Source organism: Vespa crabro, chromosome 15 (assembly GCF_910589235.1).
Source record: "Vespa crabro chromosome 15, iyVesCrab1.2, whole genome shotgun sequence".
Lineage (NCBI taxonomy): Eukaryota > Metazoa > Arthropoda > Insecta > Hymenoptera > Vespidae > Vespa > Vespa crabro.
Window position 1 is genome coordinate 1,035,001 of NC_060969.1, and position 24,000 is coordinate 1,059,000.

At 37.6% G+C, this 24,000-nt stretch overlaps 1 protein-coding gene across 3 annotated transcripts in view; it reads right to left on the minus strand.

Moving 5' to 3' along the window:
* Positions 1 to 24,000, minus strand: part of LOC124429372 (protein bric-a-brac 1-like) — a 360,935-nt gene that overhangs the window by 253,057 nt on the left and 83,878 nt on the right. For 2 of the 3 annotated variants that reach the window (XM_046974562.1, XM_046974563.1), the window contains exons 3-4: positions 23,719 to 23,839; positions 2,331 to 3,554 (exon numbers count right to left, since the gene is read on the minus strand). In XM_046974562.1, the coding sequence (XP_046830518.1) occupies positions 2,331 to 3,284 (954 nt within the window). In that variant the 5' untranslated portion in view covers positions 3,285 to 3,554; positions 23,719 to 23,839. Of the gene's footprint in view, positions 1 to 2,330; positions 4,814 to 23,718; positions 23,840 to 24,000 lie in introns of those variants that run through there. The other variant, XM_046974561.1, reaches the window with a different exon arrangement.

The following is a 24,000-nucleotide window of genomic DNA, read 5'->3' on the forward strand; positions in this document are numbered from 1 at the left end:
AAGGCCTCGCGAATGCGCGCGGGCGCACGCTAGCGCTCTCTCATTGGTACCGCGAATAGTTGCGATATACTAGAGAATACGCGCATTACGATACGCGAACAGGCATGCACAGAGAATTGGAACGTGGTTGCGTTAACATAATGGAATTCTGCGGAATGTTATACCCATTATATATGCCGGATTGAATCACGATACTCGACGAACGAGCAGGAGAGTTCTAAGTACGATAGAAAAATAATACAAGTATATATATATATATATATATATATATATATATATATATATTCATTCATTTTTTTCTTTTTTTCTTTTTATCTATTTATCCGTCTCCTTTCGTTTCCTTTTTCTTTCTTTCTGTCTTTCTTCGATATTAGAAATTCGTAAGGAAGGTTATAATGTAAGTAAAAAAAAAAATTTGATGATATCTAATATCGAACGAGTTTCGATCGATCGATCATAAAACGAATCACATCGCATTTTAACTATCGCGTTATCTCGTCGTAATGTTAGATCTAAGATCATTAAAAAGAGAAAGAAAAAGAGAGAGAGAGAGAGAAAGAGAGAGAGAGAGAAAGAGACATGGACTAATCGTCCGACGTGACACACTGATTATTACAACGAACGAGGACGTACAATTTTTATGGTAATGATGACGTAACGCACCCCGTGCATCCGATGTAAAACTTCTTGTTGAAACAAAACGATATTGACCACTTGTTACGCCCACGAGCACCACGTGTTCCAAGCGTATAGTATTATATATATATATATCCCTTATATATATATACATATATATATATGTATATACGTGTACACGTATGTATTCTATACATCGTAGAATGATAAAATAAAAGCCAAAGTAAACGCTTATATAATAAGAAATATATTCTCTTTCGAATTATACGAAAGAGATATGGTGAGTTCTTTTACGTAATCGATCGTCAATCGTCTTTATTCTACAAAGAAGAAGAAGAAGAAAAAAGAGGAAAAAAAGGAAGAAGAAGGAAAAAAAGAAGATAAAAAGAAGAAGAAAGAAGAAAAAATGAAATTAAAAGAAAAAAAAAAAAAAAGAGATAAATAAACACTTTGTTGCGTTTTACAGTCTCTCCTAGAAAAATACTGTTTACTAATAAATCTGTGAGGGAGAGAGAAAGAGAGAGAGAGAGAGAGAGAGAGAGAGAGAGAGAGAGGGAGAAGGAGGGAGGGGGAAGGAGGGAGGGGGAAGGAAGAGATTAAATAACAAAAAAAGAGGGCGGGGAAGAAAAAAAAAATAAATAAAAAAGAAACATGATGGATGGTATGCAAATCATATTCTTCTTATCGTCGAACAGTAGTAGTACACTCGTTGAAAAATAATAATCGATCGATGGATTTCTCTGGCTCGTTTCCTCGGGAAACGTCAGATATCTCTCGACGAGTCGATAAATCGAAGCGAGACATAGAATGCGTTTTAATAACTTTGGCTGTTAACGCCGATAAATAATGTGGGAGTCATCGTCATGCCGATGTAATTAACGAGAACAACCGATATGTAGATATATATCATATATATATATATACACATACACACATATATATATATATATATATACAAACACACACAACATATATATATATATATGATATATACATACATTTATGGGTATTATCTACTATCGTCGAGTGGATACGAAAGTACGTGGTGCACGCGCGCGCGTGCTTGAGCGAATGAACGAACGCAGTCAATATTTGTCATCCGTTTTATAACAAAAAGAACGTTACAAAACGACCGGATGCTCCGACCAAATATTGACTATGCTCATTGACGTTCATTGATACTCTCAATTAGTGCACACCACCGAAGCAGATCGCCGGTTAATTGGACCCTCCTCCTCCTCCTCCTCCATCACCTCCACCTCCCTCTCGGCCACCCTCACGCGTTCGAAAGTCCGCGCCTCGCCTACGTTCGCGACGCGTTTCTCTCCACCTTCGACTCTTTTCGTTTCCTTTATAACGCGACAGACAAAAGTTTCGACAAGGGTAAAATTGGACGAGGCATTAAAGGGTTCCAATTACGCGGTCTCGTCGAAATCATACATATATATATATATATATATATATATATATATATATATATATATATATATATATATATATATATATACTTCTCTTTTTTTTACTTTTTTTAACTTTTTCTTTTTTCTTACTAACTTTTGATCGATAAATCGATAAATCGATAGATCTAACGAACGAACGAACGAACGAACGAACGAACGAACGAACGAACGAACAGACGAACGTAACGTAATGACCGAAAAGAAAACGAAGATGAATAACAGATAGAAACTCACCCTTTCCTCCTCGCGAATCATCTCTGCGATGCCAGGCTTGATCTCGAGGTCGTCGCCAGGCTGATTGACCTGTACCTGCTGCAAATGCTGCTGCTGTTGCTGTTGAGCGACTAGCTGTTGCCCGTGGGTGGCGGCTAGGTGGTTGACGGACGGGTGCGGTCCGGAAGTCACGTGGCCGGGCACGTGGTGAGCGGGCATGGGGTGCGAGCTCGGCTGTCCTTGCGGCGGCGGCGGTGGGGGTGGTGGTAGAGGCAAGGAGACCGGTAATTCTTGAAGGTTGATTTGCGGCGTCACAGAAACGCTCGGCGTACTTGGCGAGCCGAGAGAACGCGGGGTCGAGCTGTTCGGTATAAGAGCGTGAACTTCGGGAATGACCATGCTTGTTGGACCGCTTGGCTCTTGATCATCGATCATACTACCCGTTCCGCCTGTTGTGCTACCGGCCGAGCCCGTATGATCGGGACTATTGCCGTTCGGCGATCTTTCGCCAGATATTCGACGTCGTTTTTTCCTATGAAGTGCGGCCGCATTCGTAGCCTCCTCTACGAGGCTTGGCCTTGACGTTAATTCTTGTTCGCTGTTTACATCCGCAAGGCCACGTATTTTTAAACTTTCGGCAACCTTCAACAATGGACCGATCTGTTCCTGTGACACGTTGATCTCGCCCTTGTACATAAATTCTACGGCCGCCTTCAACTCTGGCCACTTTATGTCCTTCATTATGACAATTGGATGCTGGCACGGATTATCAAAGAATAATGCCTGGAAATACGGGCTACATGCCGAAAGTACCATCTTGTGCGCTTTCACGCTATGCCCGTCACAGGCGAGTGTTACGTCGACGAAACTTTCGCTCTGCAACAGCTGATCGAACACGTTCGTTAAATTCGTCTGATAATTGTTCCATCTTAGACAGAATTGCTGGGGTGACCCAGCACCACTTTGCTGCGTCATTTTCGACTAAATAATGATATTTCGATTCCACGTTCTTTCCTCCTTCCTTCCTTCCTCCTCCTCTTCTTCTTCTTCCTCTTCACCTTGTCCTCCTCCTCCTCCTTCTCCTCTTCTTCTTCCTCCTCTTCTTCTTCCTCCTCCACCTCCTTCTTCCCCTCCACTTCTCCTCCTCCTCCTCTTCTTCTTCGTCTTCTCTCCTCTTCTTCTTCCCCTCGTTTCCAACGTCCTCCAAAAATCCTAACAAAGCCGTCACGATCAGCGAGCCCGCATCTGCAACACGTACCACCGTATACGGAGAAGCAACGATGACGACGATGACGAGGATTCGACTATCTCTATTGAGGGGTGAGACGCGCGCGCGCGCGCGCTGCCCGGTTATTCGCGCGTCTCGTGCCGGCCAACAACGGACGGCCTCGTGTCGGACACGCGTGCCTCTCTATCTCTCTCTCTCTCTCTCTCTCTCTCTCTCTCTCTCTCTCTCTTTCTCTCTATCACTCTATCCCTCTGTCTCTTTCTCTTTCAATCTCTCCCTCTCCCTCCCTCTTTCTCTCTCTCTCACTCACTTCAACGGAGGACTCTGTAATCTTGGTCCCCCAGAGACAAATCTTGCCCGAACATCGTTTTGTCTTCGTTTGACAACCCCCCCCCCACCCTTCTTTCCACACTCGACAAATCGTATCTCAACACAGTTCTCTGATTTAGCCTATAACACGTAGCCTAAACAACTCTCTTGTCCTTGTCCTTCAAAATTCTCATATACGTTTTCTCGGGTTCATTCTCTCTCATCGATCTATTTTCATATCTCTCTCTTTCTCTCGTTCATTCACCAAATCAACACCCACCACAAAGAGAACACGCACCACCGGCGAGAATTGAATAGCGCGAGAACTATGTTTCGGAGATGAGACAGGAGTTAGGATGGGTGGGTGGGTGGGGGGGAGGTGATTCGTGTGAGGGAGACGGTCAAGAGAAAAAGGCGCGAGATTTGCGAACACGCGGTTTCGTACCGGCGTGATAATATTCCGCGCGTTAATACGTTCGCGCTTATAGATCTTATATGCAGGCTTAACGCAAAATTAATAACAACAACGACGACGACGACGACGACGATGACGACGACGATGACGACGACGACGCGTTTTTTTTATTTTTCTTTAAATCGAAAGTGCGCGCGTAAATAACGTGCTTGCTTGTAACGTGCGTGCGTGCGTATGCGTTTTTGTTTCGTGTATGCGCGCGAGCACACCGCGAGAAGAATCGCGGTCGACCGCGTGAAAAGAAAACTGCTTAAGAACGGGGGGGCGGAAAAAAGCGTGGCGCACGAGAGCGACGGCGACGAGACACGGCGTACACGACGACGAGCTGCACCCCGTGACGAGCGCGTCGCGACTGAAAGGCGCAAGCGGCGGCACACACTCGCCGAGCGCGACCGAGCGCGGACGACGCGGAGAGACGGCAACAGCGCCCGCCAGCCAGCCAGCCAGCCAGCCAAGCCAGCCAAGCCAAGCCAGCCAGCCAGCCACGACTCTCTCTCTCTCTCTTTCTCACTCTCTCTTTCTCTCTTTCTCTCTCTCACTCACTCGTTCGTTCGTTTGTTCGTTATCTCTCTTTCACTCGTTCGTTCTCGCTCGTTCGTGTTCGTTCGCTCTTACTCGGCAACTGTCTCGCGCCGCCTAGGCAGAGCGCGCGCTGGACCTTCTCCCACTATTCGACTCAACCCCGCCGACCGCCCAATCATGAGGCAGCTCGTGCCACCGGACCCGCCGCGACTGACACGCCTACCAAGTACCGCCTCGTAACGTTTTATCCTTTTCTATCTTATACTACTGTTAACGCGCGCGCGTCCGCGCACCCGCGCGCTTGTTTCTCTCTATTTCTCTCTTTATTTCTTTTTCAAGAATCCGCGCGCTCGGCTCGCTCGAGTTCCAGATCGGCATACCGAATTTCTCTTCTATTCCTATATAAGCAGTATGTGTGTTACCATCGAGCAGGTGATGGGGAGATAAGGGAAGATGATGATTTGATACTGATGACGGTACGTTTACCATTAAAAGTTTCGCTTCTATTTCTCTCTCTCTCTCTCTCTCTCTCTCTTTTTTCCTTTTGTTTCTTTTTCTTTTTCGTTGATAATTATCCACGTTGCCGTTTCTTTATTCGTAATACGATAAAAATAAAAAAAGCTTTTGTTGTTTTCCTACTTTATTACATTTTCTCAAATTATCTTTCCTTCTCTCTATATCTGTCTGTCTCTGTCTATCTCTTTCTCTCTCTCTCTCTCTCTCTCTCTCTCTCTCTCTCTCTCTCTCTCTCCCTTTCTATCTCTTTTGTTAAAAATTATACAAAAAAGGCTCGTGCGTACTTACGAAAGCGTGCGTCATCTTCTACGTCGTGAAATTTTATTATGCTTATTAAATACGCATATTCACAGTGAAAATAAGAGCGAGAGCGAGAGAGAGAGAGAGAGAGAGAGAGAGAGAGAGAGAGACAGTGAGAGAGAGAGAAGAGACTTTTTACAAAATTACAAAATTTTTAACGAGAGAGAGAGAGAGAGAGAGAGAGAGAGAGAGGGAGAGAGAAAGATAATCTTATGCTCTGATCGAATTGACTAGAATGAATAAAAAAAGTGAGTATTAAAATGAAATGATTAATTACTATCATGACTTTTTTTTCTTTTTTTAATCTCGTCAAAGATCGCCGAATGGAGTAATAATTCATTTGTCAAATTTATCGATCGTTCGATGTATTTTTTAGACTAAAAAAAAAAAAAAAAAAAAAAAAGAAAAAATCCAATCTAAATAAGTAAGCAAACGTATCTAGGTATTTAAAAAAAAAAAAAAAAAAAAAAAAAAAAAAAAGATGGGATAAGAAAAACTCGTGCTAAATAAGGAAAAAAAAAAGTAGACCGAGTAAAGTAGTAGAGAATCTCGGAAAAGGCGGTACCTACTTTGTGGTGACGACGACGCGAGAAGTGACTTCAACGAAACGACGGCGGTAACTTTTAACGGCAAAGAAGTTTCCCTTCGTCGCCGCGTAATCAACGAAACGGAGAAAGGGGAAGATGAACTGAAAGAGAGACAGAGAGAGAAGGGGAGAGAAAGAGAGAGATAGAGATAGACAGAGAGAGAGAGAGAGAGAGAGAGAGAGAGAGAAAGGGTGAATAAGGACGGTGACACAAGGGCTACTTGCCATTTGCGGTTCTCTCGAGCGAAGCGGAACATTAAACGTCGTATTTGGTTGGTCATGCCCTTCGATAACAGAGTTATGAGACGACGCCCGCGGAAGGGAGAGACGAGACCTTTGTAACGAAATTAAGGGTACAAAGAGATGACTCTGTTCGACTCTCTCTCTCTCTCTCTCTCTCTCATTTGCATCAACTCTCTTCTATATTCTCTTTCTCTCTATGATCTTTTAGCGTACTAGGGCAGACTCCTTTAACTTGCTATTACCGAAAATTTTGAAAATAACAGACGAAAACGTTGCTTTCCAATGGAATTTCATCTACAATCACCGTTCGACCCTTCTTCGAAGGAATGAAACTCTTTTCGATTAATTGATTGATAATTAGCATAACGATGGAATGAATGATAAGAAATTTAACTGTGACAGTAAAATCGTGATTTTATGAATCGAGAAAAGAAAAGAAATAAATGACGGCAAAACGATAGGTACCAACTCGATTTTGGTTGATAATGTCCGGTTGACGGCCTCTCTTTCTTTCATTTATTGTAGTGTAACGTCGAGGCGAGATATTAGACGCGTAAAAAAGGGAGACTCGCTTCTATCTATCTATTTCTCTCTCTCTCTCTCTCTCTCTCTCTCTCTCTCTCTCTCTCTCTCTCTCTCTCTCTCTCTTTGTCTCTCGTTCTTCTCTGTAACAGTGAGAATGGCAAACGAGAGTCGTCGGCTATGCGGTGGCCCAGAGTAACGACGCCCCTGGGCTTTCCGTCGAAGGAATATTGTTCGCTTTTTACGAGGCCACGATGTATAAACGTACGCGCCTACGCAATACCATAGAAAGAACAAAAAAAAAAAAAAAAGAAAAAACCAGAAAGAAAGAAAGAAAAAGAAAAAGAAGAAAAAAAAACAGAAATGCGTTATTACTTTCGCGGTTTTCATCTACCTTTACCTATACCTAACTATATCTATCTATCTATCTCGCAAAATTCATGTAGGGAAGAAGCTAAATCATCAAAAATGCATGGATTAGTAGATGATCAAATTTATTACCCATAAAATTTCTCTCTATCTTTCTCTCTCTCTCTCTCTTTCTCACGAATAGAGATAATTAACAAGATGTTTAAAATCTTGAAAGATTAAATAAAAGTGAATAACTATTTAATATTTAAATTGATTTTATATAGAAGTTGATCATACTTAAATGAAAATATTGAAAATAAAATTTTCTTTCCTTCGAAAGATCGATAAAGATATTTAGGTATTATCGATATGGAAAGTCGAACGATCGGTGAAATTGAATAAATAGAAAGAAACAAAGAAAGTAAGAGAGAGAGAGAAAAAGAGAGAGAAAAAGAGAGACAGAGAGAAAGAGAAAGATTTTAGACTGGTTGGTCGATTGGTTGATCGGTTGGTCGGTCGGTTGGTCGGTCGGTTCGATTAAAAGAATTTAAGCGAAATCTACGGCTCGTTTCGCGGCTCGACGTGACCCTTTCGTTCCGCGAGTTTTCCCTCTTTTTAAACGTGCAAACGTTGAGCGCGGACGGAGGTTTTAGGGATGGTATCCGTTAAGCCGTGGATCACGACAGGGGTACACTAAGGGGTGTCACTGCCCATAACATCCGTATTTCTCGTGCCGTTGATACTCTTTCAGCCACCCTCATCGAACGAGAAAAACAGAGAAAGATAGAAAAAGAGAGAGAGAGAGAGAGAAAGAGAAATAAAGTAAGAGAGAGATAGAGAAAGAGAGAGACAACATGAGAGAAAGAGAAAGAGAAAGAGAGAAAGAGAGAGAAAACATTATAGGGAGAGGTCGAGTAAGGGCACGATCATAAATTTTACTGCGTAATATTGTTTAACTGCAAACAGTGTAAGGTCGTCGCGATGAAACGGAAAAATTTCGAAAGGAAATATGCGTACGTTCTTCTCGTTTTCCCCCCCTCTCTTTTTCTCTTTCTCTCCCTTTCTCTCTCTCTCTCTCTCTTTTCTTTTCTCTCTCTCTCTCTCTCTCTCTCTCTCTCTCTCTCTCTCTCTCTCTCTCTTACCCCTCAGAGTCGTCCGAACGAAGAAATCGGATTATCGAAAGAATAAGTTACGACGTTCTTTCTTCAAATTTATCGAATATGTATCTAAATAAATTCCGAAAAGATAAATAAATTATCGTACTATTTTATTTATTCTTTCAAAATCCTTTTCTTTTCTCTCTAATTTATATTTTTTTTACGATATATAGCCGATACAATATATAGACATATGCACATACATCTACGTATTTTTTAATCTTTATTCGTAAATACGAACATTCTTGTAGAAATTTTTAACGAATAATCTTATCATATCAGATATATGGATTATTTACACTTCGTTTTGTATCAATATACGCATACTTAATCGGATGAGAAATTAATTTTTTTTCCGCTTTAGCAAATACTTAACGAATCTTTCTAACGTGTATTTAAAATTCATTAAAATATTAAGAAAGAGAAATATTAGAATTAGAATGGACAAGTAGACATTCAAAGGAATCCTATAATAATTGCAATATTCAAACGTTCATCTAACGACATAAAAATCTTTATGAACGAATATCGTCATCTTTTTAAACGTTTTAATGATCTTACGATTTCGATTTTTTCTATCTATATTAATAACGAAACGTCAATTCGTTCGTCCTCCTTTGTTTCTTGCAAAAAAAAAAAAAAGAAAAAGAAAAGGAGGAAAAAAAAAAGGTAAACAGGAAAAATGAAGAAAAAGATAAGAAAAAGAAGGGTGGGGGAGGGGGGAGGAGAGAAAAAAAGGAAAGAAACGAAAAGTAAAAAATTCCGTAGAAACATAGTTTACAAAGAACGATCGTATCGTACGTGTCTTGCGAAACGAACGACGGTAGCGGCGGTGCTGCGTCTCGCAGGTTGCCTGATACGCCACCGTGGTGGCTTAAAATTAGCCATTTCCGCGGTAATCGCTACCTGAGCCGACGAAGCGCTCTACCAGTCGGCGGCGGGATTCCTCTCGCCCCTCCGGCATTACAGAGACAGCACCAGCCTTCCCGGTATTGTACAAGAACAATGAGCAAAGAGAAATATTGATGATGCTGCCGTCGTGTGGCTAAGCGTACGCGGCCGCTTCCATGCTGTCGTGTGTGGAAGAGAAGCCTATACGCAGTGCCACAGACGCACGTACACATACATATATACATAGAGGATATATACATACACAAATATACACATATAATACTTGGAGAGTAGTAGCTCTCTGAAAGGACCGAGGAGAACGTAGAAAGAGGAGCGACAAGGGAGGCGCGCGCGAGTCGAGTTAAAGGGGTGTGCGAGCCTGTACGAAGAGAGACAGAGGTAGAGATAGACATAGAGATAGAGAGATAGAGAGAGAGAGAGAGAGAGAGAGAGAGAGAAAGAGAGAGAGAGAGAGGGTTATACGCTTAATATTTCAGTATCGCGAAATTCTGTCCCTGAATCATTAATCGCCTACCCCTACGGTGCCTAGGCGAGTCTCGCCTCTCATTCCCTTCTAACCCCTCTTCTTTCTATCTCTTTCTATCTCTTTCTCTTTCCCTCTCTCTCTCTCTCTCTCTCTCTCTCTCTCTCTCTCTCTCTCTCTCTCTCACTCGTTTCTCCCAACTAGAAAGATATTTCGAGTTCTCACCGACTAGATGGAATAGACTCGTCGAGTTGGAAGCTGTAATTAACCAACTGATTAATTACCGGCTTGATCGTGACTCCGCGAAATATCAATCGAAAGATCCGCATAAGTCTAGACGAATAGTAGCCGTCTAAGATCTCTTTCATTTTATTCTTCCTTTTCGATTCTGTTCCGATCGTTCTCATGATATTTGACTACGAGTTATTTGTATGAGAATAACGATGAACTCGACGACGATGATTATAATGATAATAATGGTGATGATAATGACGGAGTGAAACTTTGTAATATGGTATTTGTTGTTATGTATATCCGTTTCAAAATGAGAAACTTAGAAAACTCGTAGATGATCCAACAAAGATTTCTCTTTCAAATATTAGAAATTTAAAATAGATACGAACTCGTTTGGTTCATATGGTCGTTGTTAGATCGATCAAACAATTCTTGCCAGTTACTTTATAAAACTCTGAGATAACGTATTTATTCCTTTAATAGGTATCCATTTTTTTCTTTTTTTAAAATTTCAATACAAAATTATTCATTATTTAACGTATATTAAACATTTTTCTGTTTCTTGTTTTTCTTTTTTTTTTTTGTTCTTTTTCTTTTTAAATATAGGTATAATTTATATCTACATAGTATAGTACAATTTTACTAATACAATTAATAAATAATATTTAAATATAATTAGTTGTTCAATAATACTATACTAATCGTATTAATATTTATTAATTATATATCATATAAATTAGTTATATTAATAATACGTAGAATTATTTCACGTCATATAATTTGTTTGTAAACACGAAAATAATCGTAGAATAAAGTTTCTAATAAATCTTATGATGTTTCAATTAATTCCTTGGAAAAGAAAATGAAAAAAAAAGAAAGAAAGAAAAAGAAAGTTTGTAGAAGAAAAGGAGAAGAAGGAAATAGAAAAGGAAATTACAAAAAAAAAAAAAAAAAAAAAAAAAGAAAAAATTCATTGCATCATTTTCTATATCTACATGCCTACTTTACTGCATATCTATCATGATATTAGAAGAACCGTTAATGAAGTAACGTGAAATCACGTCTCTCTATAAAAAGGAAAAAAAAAAGGAGAAGAAAAAAGAAAAAAGAAGAAAGAAGTACAAAAAAGAACTCAACGATCGCGATGTAGAAATCAGAACGAGATTTAAGTAATTAAGAAAGACATTCCATTATAGACACAGTGTGGAACACAGCTGTACAATGAAAATGAAAATCAACGATATCTATCGTTTCAACCATGTTTTGACAAGTGTTCGAATATTGAAAAAACAAATCTCTTCCAACTTATTTATCATTACTCGAAGAGATGTGTTCGAACTGGATTGAGAAAAAAAGAAAAAAAAAAAGAAGAAAAAAAAAGAAGAAGAAGAAAAAGAAAAAAGAACAGAGAAAAAGAAAAAGTACCTGATTACCTACAATCACAATACCCTAAAGCAAAATACACCTGCCTATCGATAAGATCTTTTTTTTTTTTTTTTTTTTTGATACACATAGTTAAACATCAAGGTAGCTATGAAACTTTATCGTATCATTATCGATTCATATTTAGAAAGACAGAGAGAGACAGAGAGATAGAAAGAGAGAGAGAGAGAGAGAGACAGAGAGAGAGAGAGAGAGAGAGAGAGATACAGAGACAAGGGGTGGAAAAGTCGCGAGAATTCTCTTCGGGTGCAAGTGCTAGGTTGAATTTAAAGCACGCTTGGTATTCGCTTGGCCGACTAGGTTTCCGATTACTATCGTGCGTCCTATGCGTTACGTTCTTGTCCTGTAGGATACGAGTGCATACATATACATATAGATGTATACAAAGAGAGAGAGAGAGAGAGAGAGAGAGAAACACATTTACACATAAACCTACAAACTCACACATAGGTACATGTTTCGACGATAGTTATTAGTCGTAGTCGCGACAGAGCGTGTAGGTTGTGCACGAGTTTAACGTTGCCGAAGGGGTGGTATAGGGGGGAAGAAGGGGGCAAAAGGGGTATTGGGGAGGGAGAGTTGGTTGGGATGGGCGGTGGGTGGCGGGTTGGTACCGAACAATGATATCGGGTATTTGATTTGTAACCGACGACAATACCGACTTGCGACCCCGCATTTCATCCCCCTACTACTATCCTACTCCACTTCCTCCTCTCGTTCCTACGGCAAGTGCGCGAGCGCGCATGTGTGTCTATGATAGGGCATACACGCGGGAGAATGGGTGCCACGAGCCAAGTCTGTCGATAACACAGCCAGTAGTATCTATTCTCTATCTAAACCTTCTTCTTCTTTCTCTTCTTCTTCTTATTATTATTACTTTTATTTCTTTTATATCGTCGAACGTATCTACATACATACGTTTATGCATAAGAAGAAGAAGAAGAAGAATAAAAATAAGAAGAAGAACGTTGATTACATAGGTGTTCCACTTTTCTTCTTTTTCTTCTCATTGTTTCTTTTTTTCTTCTTCTTCTTCTTCTTAGCTTTTTTATATTAACATCTCTAGGTAGGCAACGAAATGCGTACTTAAGTATATCCATTATTTTTTTCCTCGAGAACAGATTTATTTATTTATTTTTTCTCTTTTTTCTTTTTTTCTTTTTTCTTTTTTTTTCTTGAATTTTTAATAGACACTTGCGACGATAAAAAAAGTCGTTGATTTTTCTTTTTTCTCTTTTCTTTTTTCCTTTTCTTTTCCTTTTTTTTCCTGTTCTTTTTCTTTTTTGTTCGTCAAGTCGAAACGAGAATATTTTCTCGCTTGGAAAAACATGGAAAGTTGAGGGTGACAGAGAGAATGTGCGTGTGTGTGTGTGTGTGTGCGAGAGAGAGAGAGAGAGAGAGAGAAAGAAGGGGGAGAAGGCCGAATGACCGTGCCATCTCGCGAACGTACGTACATATTTGGCAGAAGACAGCCCCGGCAGTCAGGTGCAACGGACCTATTGACGTGTTAATTGCACCTGAATAATTGACGGAGCCACCAACTCGGCAGTGGTGCTCCGTTCTTTTAAAATGTCTCCCGATCTCGTTAACCTGCAACGAGTAGAAAGAGAGAGAGAAAGAGAGAGAGAGAGAAAGAGAGAGAAAGAGAGAGAGAGTGAGAGAGAAAGAGAAAGAAAGAGAAAGATAGAGAAAGAGACAAAGATAGAACGATGAAAGGGGAACACAGACTGACGTTTTTCCATCGAGGGACTCGTTGCTCCGTTCGCTGTATATACCGACGTTCTTTCTACCATCTACGATGTATAGTACACATATATATGTGTGTGTATGTACATATATATATATATATATATATATATATATATATATATTTACCACTTTCCTTATATATAAAATATTATCCGAATCAAAAAAATAAATTGCCATGATAAAAGAAGGAATTGGCGATTGTCTTCTTTTGTTTTCTTCTCCTTTCGTTCTCAGTATTCATTATTTTTATCGTATCTACCGAGGATGTTAAGACATAAGAAAGAAAATATAAAGAACGATAATGATCGATGCCGTGCTGCTATCTTGTTAAATAATATTGATATAATTGACTGTAGTTGAAAAATTAATAGAATTGCATAGATCGTGAGTATGTTTTTAGTGCTTCAACTTAGTTGGATGAATTTTAAACTCTGGAACAAGAATCGCAGCTGATCGTCGACTGAAAGAGAGAGATAGAGATATATAACATATATACACTCTCTCTCTCTCTCTCTTTCTCTCTCTCTCTCTCTCTCTCTCTCTCTCTCTCTCTCATTGGTTTCTTAGATACAAAGAAGCAAAGTACGATCGCCAGTCGGCAGCGAGGACGATGCGCCTTAACTTGGCACAGCACGTACACACTTGTATGCAATCGGAAACAGGGAAAATGCTCAAGCCGTAGACTGAATTATTAAGGATTTAGCCGTGTATCGGCAAAAGGGAAGGGTTCTCGGTGATCGTAAGAATATCTAACCTCGACGTGGACTTTCTATTATTCAAGCCCTGTCATCCCCGCGTCGAACGAAACGCACTACCCAGAAAGCTCGAGAGAGCTCGATCCTATCACTTATTTCCGATCGTTCGACCATCCCACTTCAACCGTCGTTCGACACTTTTATTTTCTTACTTCTTAAGATTCTTAGATTTTGATCGGTTATTTTTCTTGCAATTGCTATGACGATCATTTACATCTTACCTTAGATATTAAAGACGGACAAGAGATAAAGGAATATTGTCGATTATTGAAACGTATTCTAATTTAAGAAACATACATATATACATACATACATACATACATATATACATACATACATACATACATATATACATACATACATACATACATACATACATACATACATACATACATACATACATACATACATATATATACGAAGATACATATTTGTGTGTGTGTGTGTGTGTATGTGTGTATGAAGAAAATGTTATCTATTATCGAACGTTAGCCATAGGAAAATACTTAGTTAAAGCAGTAATAGTAGTAGTAGTAGTGAAATTTTAATAAACGTATTTCGTAAACATTTTTTTCTTTTTTTTTCTTGCTTTTTCTTTTTTCTCCTTCCCAAGTAAGTACGATTCGTATAGATTTATCATGGAAAAATAAATGATTTTTCTCGACTAATATATGCATAGCTTCAATTTAATTTTTACAGATACTGGATTCGATTGAATATAAATATTTGTTAAATTCGAAAGATATATGTAAATACTATTGCGATTAGAAAATGAATAATAAGGATAATTCTTAATAATAAGGTTTAATTATCAAGAAAAACTGAGAAAAAGATGATCATAAAAGATGTGTCATAAGATCAATTACATTGCACTTTGAACTTTCTTCTTGTAACTTTTTCTATAATTGTCATTAAACGATTCGCATCGTTTATCTAAACATTTTAACGTAACGATCATCTAATATTTTCGAACTAACATAATTCTGACGAATTTCAATTCGTTCAAACGCTACATTTTTTAAACTTAAGGAAAATTATCTTCCTTTCTTATTCTTTCTCTTTAACTTATCTAAACCAAGATAAAAAAGAACATTTCGTTTTACCTATCGCACAACATGTAATAATCAAGATTACGCCAAATCTTACGGATTATTTTTCTTAATGATGGAACAAAAAAAAAAAGAAAAATAAACTAAATATGAAAATTCCTCAAATTGTTCTTTTAATTTCACGGAACGATAGTTGGACGTAATAGAACGTGTATATGATAAAAAAAAAAAAAAAAAAAAAAAAAAAAAAAGAAAAGAAAAGAAAAAGAAAAAAAAGAAAAGAAAAAAGAAAGAAAAGAAAAAAAGGGGGCAACAACAAAAAAGAAAAGAGAAAAAGACAGACGAGAAAAAAAGAAAACGAAAGAATGCAAATAACAAAAATAAAAATATGAAAAAAGAAAAAAAAAAGAAAAAGAAAAAGCCAAGAAAATCACAAAAGAAGATAGATCAATGATCGTTATCATTAAGGATCGTATAATGCGCCGAGGGAACGATCGATCGACTCTACTACTACTATCTTCCCTCGAGGCCTTTCCAGAAACCCTCAGGGATCGGAGGATACATCGGGTGTTCGATATAAACTGTGATTGATATTTAGTCGCGCCACTCGGCACTTAAGAGGATTAAGGTCCATCCAGCAGGAGTATCGGAGCGGGAACAGCCAAGAGAGAGAGAGAGAGAGAGAGAGAGAGAGAGAGAGAGAGAGAGAGAGAGAGAGAGAGAGAGAGAGAGAGAAAGATGGAGAGTGAGTGAGAGAGAGAGAGAGAGACGAGTGCGTTGGCGCTTGCAAGCAACCGTGGCAACGTATACGCGCGTACGGTGCTAACGCGTCCGGGCAGGACGATCCTCGAGGTGCCTCCATGACACGACCACCACCTACTCCCTCCTCTCTCTCTCGCTCTCTCTCTCTCTCTCTCTCTTTCTCTCAACCCTCTCAAACACCAAGGATTCCCACCTATCCGACAAACATGCCGGAACGTGCAACTCTGATTACAGTTAGTTCGGTCTACTGATCTAAACTCCCATAACGTTCGGCTACTATACGTGCCCTCCTATACACGGAGTTGGTTGGCTGGTTGGTTGGTTGGTTGGTTGGTTGGTTGGTTGGTTAGTTGGTTGGTTGGTTGGTTGGTTGGTTGGTATCATCGTCTGTTTCTATCCAAGGATTTCTTGTCAAATATTAAAGTCAATCTCTAATAACCAAATGATCAGTAGTGGCCAGAATAGTGCCTGTCTAATTGTTAAATCTAATTGAAGAAAAATACAATCGTGATTCAAATTGACACAATCCTAGTTTCTATTGTACGTACATACGTACGTAGGAGATGTCGTAATTAATTCAATTGATCGAATTTATTTGAATTGTACCTTTAGATGTATGATTAAAAAGAGGAATTGTTTGAGGAATTAAAAAGAAAACAAAAAAAAAAAAAAAAAATACCAAAGGAAAATATATGATAAAAATATCTTAACGATATTCACTTCGAATGGTTTGTATAATTTAAAATATAAAATTCGAATTTGTTAAATTATAAATATATTGCAATATTAATGTATCTTAGAAAATGGATATCTAAATTATTGATAGAAAGAAAGTGAGAGAGAGAGAGAGAGAGAGAGAGAAAATTCGAAATATTTCGTCGTCCCTATACCGACAATATAAATGGAGCGTAAAATTAGATTTAACCGATGACCATGCACCCGAATCGACGGTAAGCCTCTCTCTCTCTCTTTCTCTTTCTTATACACACTCTCTCTTTTTCTCTCTGTCTCTGTCTCACCCGACTTCTCGTAAATTTTAAATAACTATTCCAAACGATCTAGATTCCCTGTCTATCCACTTTCTTAGGAGAAACTAAAATGATCGTCGTCTGGTGGCCTCGTTCGTCTTTATTTTTCCCAATGATTTCTTAGAACATGTATTTACACAGATGAAATCCAAAAAAAAAGACATGGGCATCTCTTCCTCCCTCTCTCTCTTTCTCTCTTTCTCTCTCTCTCTCTCTCTCTTTTTCTTTCCTTTATGGAAATAATTATTAAAGAAAAACAAGATAGTAGTTAAATCACATAAGAATAGCAAAGATGATAGTCGAAGTAAAAAAGGAAACCTTCAGGGTATTCATTCGATGGTTTTAAGTAGTCTCGGAATAAACGGAATAGACGGAATGATCCAAATTAAAACGTTGGATTACTATTTTTCTGAACACACAAATACATACATACACATATACATAGAGAGAGAGAGAGAGAGAGAGAGAGAGAGAGAGAGAGAGAGAGAGAGAGAGAGATAAATACAGAACATATTTGAAAAATAGATTCGTCGAATAGAACGCCAAAATGGATGGATAGGAATGAAGTATATAGAGATGAATACCATATTGATTAATCTTGCAGGTGAGAGGGATCATCTAATGAGTCCGACTATAACCATCTAAATTTCAGAGTTACAAGAATTTCTAAGATAACTCAAACGGAGGATAAATTTAATTCGCATTAGGAATGTCTCGATGTATTTCTAACGATTCCATTCTATTTCGGATAAGACAAATTTCCGAAAAATTAGATTCTTCATGAAAACAAAAGGGCTAATGAAAATAATACGACGACAATTACGAAGACAATGACGACGACGACGATGATCTCACGTTACAATATTTTATTCTTACGATATGTTAATTACGAGAAAAGAACATTATGCATATGCTATTGAGTGATGAAAGATAAAAAAAAAAAAAAAACAAATTAACAAAAGGAAAGAAAACCGGTAGATTCATCATCCATCAAGATTGTAGTATTCGAAGTTACGAGGTAAAATGGAAAAATAAAAAATGAGAGTAAGAGAGAACAAAAAAAAATATATATATATAAAGATAATGATAAAGATAAATACAAAAGAGATATATAAATAAGAGAAAGAAAGAAAGAAAGAGAGAGAAAGAAAGAAAGAGAGAGAGAGAAAGAGAGAGAGACGTCGTACGATCAGGTCGAAGAAGACGACGACGTCTAGAGAGAGAGAGAGAGAGATCGGGTTCGCTATTGGCTACGATTGGAGCATAGCATTCGAACTAGTTCCGGGTGAGCGTTCGGTTCGAACGTTCGCTCGAACGCACATCGACTAGAGAGGGAGGACTTGGCCTCCGCCTCCACCTCCGTCCCCTCCTCTTTCTCCTCCTCCTCTTCCTCTCCTCTTCCTCATTCTCCTCCTCCTCCTCTTCCTCCTCCTCCTCCTCCTCCTCCTCATTCTCCGTTCCTACGGCAGAGCACCGCTCTCGTTCCCTCCTCATCGATAATATACGGTCGTGCATGATTCTGCTTCGCGTATCGCAATGGCCCTCTGGGCAACCACCCATTCTACAAGCTAGCAACCTCCCGGCGTACCTAGCGCGCCAACCTGCCGGCTTGGCTCTGTGGTAGATAATGAGTGATTAGGTAATTAGTTGTCCAATATACACCCCATCCACCAGAATCCCCTTTCCTCTTCCCTGTTCACTCCTCACCACTAAACCGTGTCTCTTCCTCCTAGAGAGCTTGCTCGCTTGTTCGCCCACCTGCTTCCCCGATCCTGGTTATTCTCGCCGATCTGGAACGACGATTTCAACCCCCCTTAGACTTCGGACTCCCCAAATTCTCTCATTCTCTCATTCTCTCGTTCTCTCTCTCTCTCTCTCTCCCTCTCTTTCTCTATCTCTATCTCTCTTTATCTTTCTCTTTCTCTCTCACTGTTCGTAGAGAGAATAGTACTCCTGTAATGCGTACTACGAACATCCCATCTTCCAGCCGAGCGAGATTCCTGTTTTCTCTAGATATATGCATCCCATAATGCACAATCTATGAATATAATATCGATTCTATACGGTGAACGGACAAATTCAACAATATATATTATATATATATATATATATATATATATATATATATATATATAATATGTGTGTGTGTGTATATGTATGTTGCTTTATTAATCCATTTTGATAGTTTCTATAATAATACCATTTACCGTTACATTATTTAGATGGTCATTATGTGCGTTAGATATTGCACAAAAGGTATTTAGGTATCAAAATGCATTAACAAAATAGATTATTATTATTCGAAGGAAGAAAGTCTGAAGAGCGTAAAAACCTCTTATGATTTCGTTATGTTTAAAACAACATAACTTTTTTTCCATTATATATTATATTTTCATTAGAAATATAAAATAATCGAAGAAGAAGAAGAAGAAGAAGAAGAAGAAGAAGAAAAAGAAGAATGTAGATGTCTGCGGTTAACTATTGCATAGCGTCAGAGAAATTCGAGTTTCACGCCGAGTATCGATCTTCGTGAGAGGGGAACACGAAAGAAGGGGTCGCGAATCTCCCATTTCGTTCACTTTCTACGTGCTGTCGTCCAAAAAAAAAAAAAAAAAACAGAAAAGAGAAAGAGAAAAAATAAAAAAAAGAAAACAAAAAAAGGAAAGACAAAAAGAAAGAAAAAGGGAGGAAAAAAAAAGAAGAAAAAGAAAAAAAAGTGGCCTTTGCCGCAACGGCCGTGCCAGCAGCACCTCAACCTCTACCACCACCTCCACCTCCTGCTCCACCTCCAGCTCCATCTCCAGCTCCAGTTCGACCGGCGGCGTCCATCCCCTTATAAATATAACAATTAAGCGCAAGCGAAGGGGTCGAGCGGGCGCATATCGAGGGAAGCAAAGGGGGAGGACAGAGTGCCGGAACGTTTTGTTGCAGGGGCTGTCGCCCACCACTTACTATCACTACGTTTATACACGGTGGCGCGAATAAAGTGTTACAACGAACTATTTTCTTTCAAACGAGAGATTACGAGTTTACGTATACATATATATATATTTTTCTTTTTCTTTTTATTGAAAATTTAATCAATTGATAAAATAATTTGAATGAGATTGAAAATATTTCATAATTAAATATTTTACGTTAATATATCGTCACATTTAAAAAAAAAACAAATGTAGATAAGTTAGATTAGTAATCAATGATTGTATAATTTAAATTAAAATAAAATCTATATATATATATATATATATATATATATATATATATATATATATTAGAAGTATGTACGATACTTTATTTGGTCCACCCTATATATACTTAAACATATACTACGATTTACGTGAACGCATACATACGTTACGTCTACGTCTCCCGCTTATGTTACGTCCTCCAGCTACTACCCTCTCGTACGATGCAAAATAGAAAGGGGTAGCTCGATCGTTTGGGGCTTTCCCCCTCTCTCACTCTCTCTCTCTCTCTCTCCCTCTCTCTCCTCTCTCTTTCTTCTCTCTTCGAAGTATAGAACCACTGATATGCTTCGCGAGTCATACTTGTATGACATTAACGTAGTATCAAGAAATATGCCATCGTCATTGTCCCTATCATATATTATCCCACTATATTTTCGAAATATTACCTATATCCTTTCTCGAACGGACTGCATGTTATCGAGCGGTTTCTTTTCGCGTTGACCTTGAACTTGATATATCCAGTAGACTTTAAAGTTCTAATCTCCATAGATTTAATCGTACATAGTGTAAAACGACAAAACGATTGACATTTCTATCTTTTGATTGATTTAACGACGTACAAATTCATTTAACGAGAAAAATTTTATTAACGTAATGTATTTCACTGTAACTCGTCGATATATTTTTTCGTCGATGTAGTAACCACTCGATATTATTTTTTTTATCTCACTCGCACTCGACAGGAAATAAAAAAATTGCAGGGGTTTTTTTTTTCAAGGGCAGTCATTACTCTTTCATTCCGCGGTCTTAAAACCAAGAAGGACGAATGAAATGAAGAAAGAAAATTAAAAGAGAAAAGAATTGACAAAAAAAGAAAAAAAAAGAAAAAAATAAGGAGTAAATAAATAAATAAATAAATAAGAAAGAAAAAAAGAAAAAGGGGGTGAGAGATATATAGTTAGACTAAATGAAGAGTAGGACGACGATCGCTGTAACTCAGGCCCGACGTGGGAGTTAATTCACGAAAGCACCGAGGAGAATTCAATTCGTGCAAGTTAATGCGTGACGAAACCATCACTTCTCGTCGTTCTCGTCGTCGTCGTCGTCGTCGTCGTCGTCGTCGTCGTCGTCGTCGTCGTCGTCGTAGTCGTCGCCATCGTCATAGTAGTAGTAACTATAGCCGTAGCCGTAGCCGTAACCGTCTCCGTTGTGTTCAACGTCGTTGGACGACCTAGGTCATAACTATTTAAATGCTCGCTGCTGGATAAATTGTTGTATTAGTCACGCCAAGTTTATATTAATACATTCTTCCCTATCCCTGTTATTCTATTTCTTCTTTCTCTCTTTCCTTCTTTCGTATTTCTTCTGTTTCCTTTTCTAGCATGCCTCGTCATTTCTTAGCTTAGACTTCATTGACGAGATTCGTCATGCTCTATATACCAAACATGAAATATATGTATGTATGTATATATATATATATATATATATATATATATATAAAATAATGTATGTGTGTGTGTGTATGTGTGTATAGTTATATTTTTCAAATACAATGCAAAGTTAAAATATTCTTTAAATTGATAAAAATTTCATTGGAATTTTTTTCAATGGAATGAGATTGTACATCACTTTATTAACCTTTTTGATCTGCATATCCTTTTCAGTTCGTACTAATAGCACTAATTTTTTATTAGTATCTCGAAAGAGGGTAAGCTTTGTGTTAATTATTACATTCTACAAATTTCTTTTTCTTTTTTCTTTTTTTCTTTCTATTTTTTTTTTCTTCTCCCTTCTCTCTTTTACTTTTTTCTTTCTTTCCTTTTTACAAATTTTACATATTCCCTCTTTTTTATTTTTTTATTTATCTTTTTTTTTTATTTTTTTATTTTTTTCTTATTGAACAAATAATATAATAGAAATCGATTCGAAAATAGAAAAATATTGATATATTATCGTTCTAAAATTTTATCGGCTAACTCTCATTGATAGAAATTATATTTAGAAGAAGCGTTTTGCGATCATTTACGATTAAATCCGTCGTAACGACGAATCCGTTTTTCCTACTAACGACGACGACGACGACGACGACGACAACGATGACGGCAACGACAACGACGACAACGACGATGACGAGAAACGTATATAATATAGTACATATACGCGCTCGTAAAGATATCGCGAACATCGTCTGATGTAATACATACTTTGTAGGAGGTCGCGTTTGTAATTTCTTAGCTGACAACATCCGCTATTTCTGTCGACGCCGACGGAGCCGCAAGCAATCCGACAAACGTAACGCAAGAAAGACCGTTTATTATTATTATTATTATTATTATTATTATTATTATTATTATTATCATTATCATCATCATAATCATTATCATTATCATTATCATTATTATCATCATTATTATTGTTATTGTTATTATTATTATTATTACTATTATTATTATTATTATTATTATTATTAGTATTATTATTATTATTATTATAATTTTATCCGAGAACGTGCAATACCGATTTCATGTTGACTTGTTACATAAATATTATCATTTGTGTTAATTCAACTTTGATATAACATTTATCCAAAATAAAATTGCAATATATCAATACATACTTAATCCGAAACTATTCACACTAATAGTTCTGATTTTATTTATTTTTTATCTCACGAGGAAAAAAAGAGAAAGAAAATACTTCTATTAATCAAATATCGGCTATTAATTGTATGTAAGAATTTATAAATTCGAAGTCGATGTTACGTTTATTTTTAATTCCAACAAAAAAAGGACAAAGGAAAAAAAAAAAAGAAGAATTATCAAGCTTCATCAAGATGAAAGATGAAAGATGAAAAATGATAAGTAAATTGTCGTCCTAATTTTTCCTCATCTTTAATTTTCTTAAGAAAATCACGAGATTGAATCGAAAAGAAATCCCTTTAGATCGAATGAAGTAACGAAAAAGAAAAAAAAAAAAAAAATAAAGAAGAAAAGACGAGAAAAACGAAGAGAAAAAGAGAAAAAAAAAGAAAAGAAAAAAAGAACGAAGAGAAAAAAATAAAAAAGAAAATCCCCGAAATGACTACCACTCCGTTACGTTAATGTTACTAAAGCGATCCTATAATAATCCATAAGTTATCTTCAACATATTTCACATAACTCGCTTGGGCGTGTGGATGTGAACGATGTTAAAAAAAAGAAAGAAAAAAAGAAAAAAAAAAAAAGAAAAAAAAAAGAAAAAGAAAGAAAGAAAAAAAAAGGATCCGCATAAAGGCCTTCCATGTTCGAAAAGAAGGAGAAGGTCGTCCGGGTCCCTTGAAAATGGAGTTTCCTTAAGTGGAAGAGAAAATCGATGCACGATTCAAGTACTAGGGGGAGGGTTTACCGACCGCTCGTTACCTCCATAGGTGGAATCAAGGCGAAACTTTCCGTTCGAAATTGCAACGTTCGTCTCCTTCTATTCCTCCCTGTTGCTCTTCTCTCTCTCTCTCTCTCTCTCTCTCTCTCTCTCTCTCTCTCTCTCTCTCTCTCTTCTTCACTCTTTCTCTCTCACTCACTCTCTCTCTTTCTCTCTTTCTCTCTCTTTTTCTCTCTTTCTTTCAGTGTCTAACTACTCACCTATAGGTTACATGTCTTCGTACGCCTTCGATATCGCGCTTCTTCCTGACAAGGTACGTTGCACTCGTCGAACTCCATTTGTTCGGTGATGTATCTCTCCGTGTGCCTTTCTCGTTATTAACTGAAATCAAACGTACAAAGAACAATTGTCAATCATAACATATACATATAATAAATAATATTAATAACGCATAATAATTAAATAAACGTTATTCCTTCTCGTCAATGTTATCGACGAATTTTATATATATATATATATATATATATATATAAAAAAAAAAA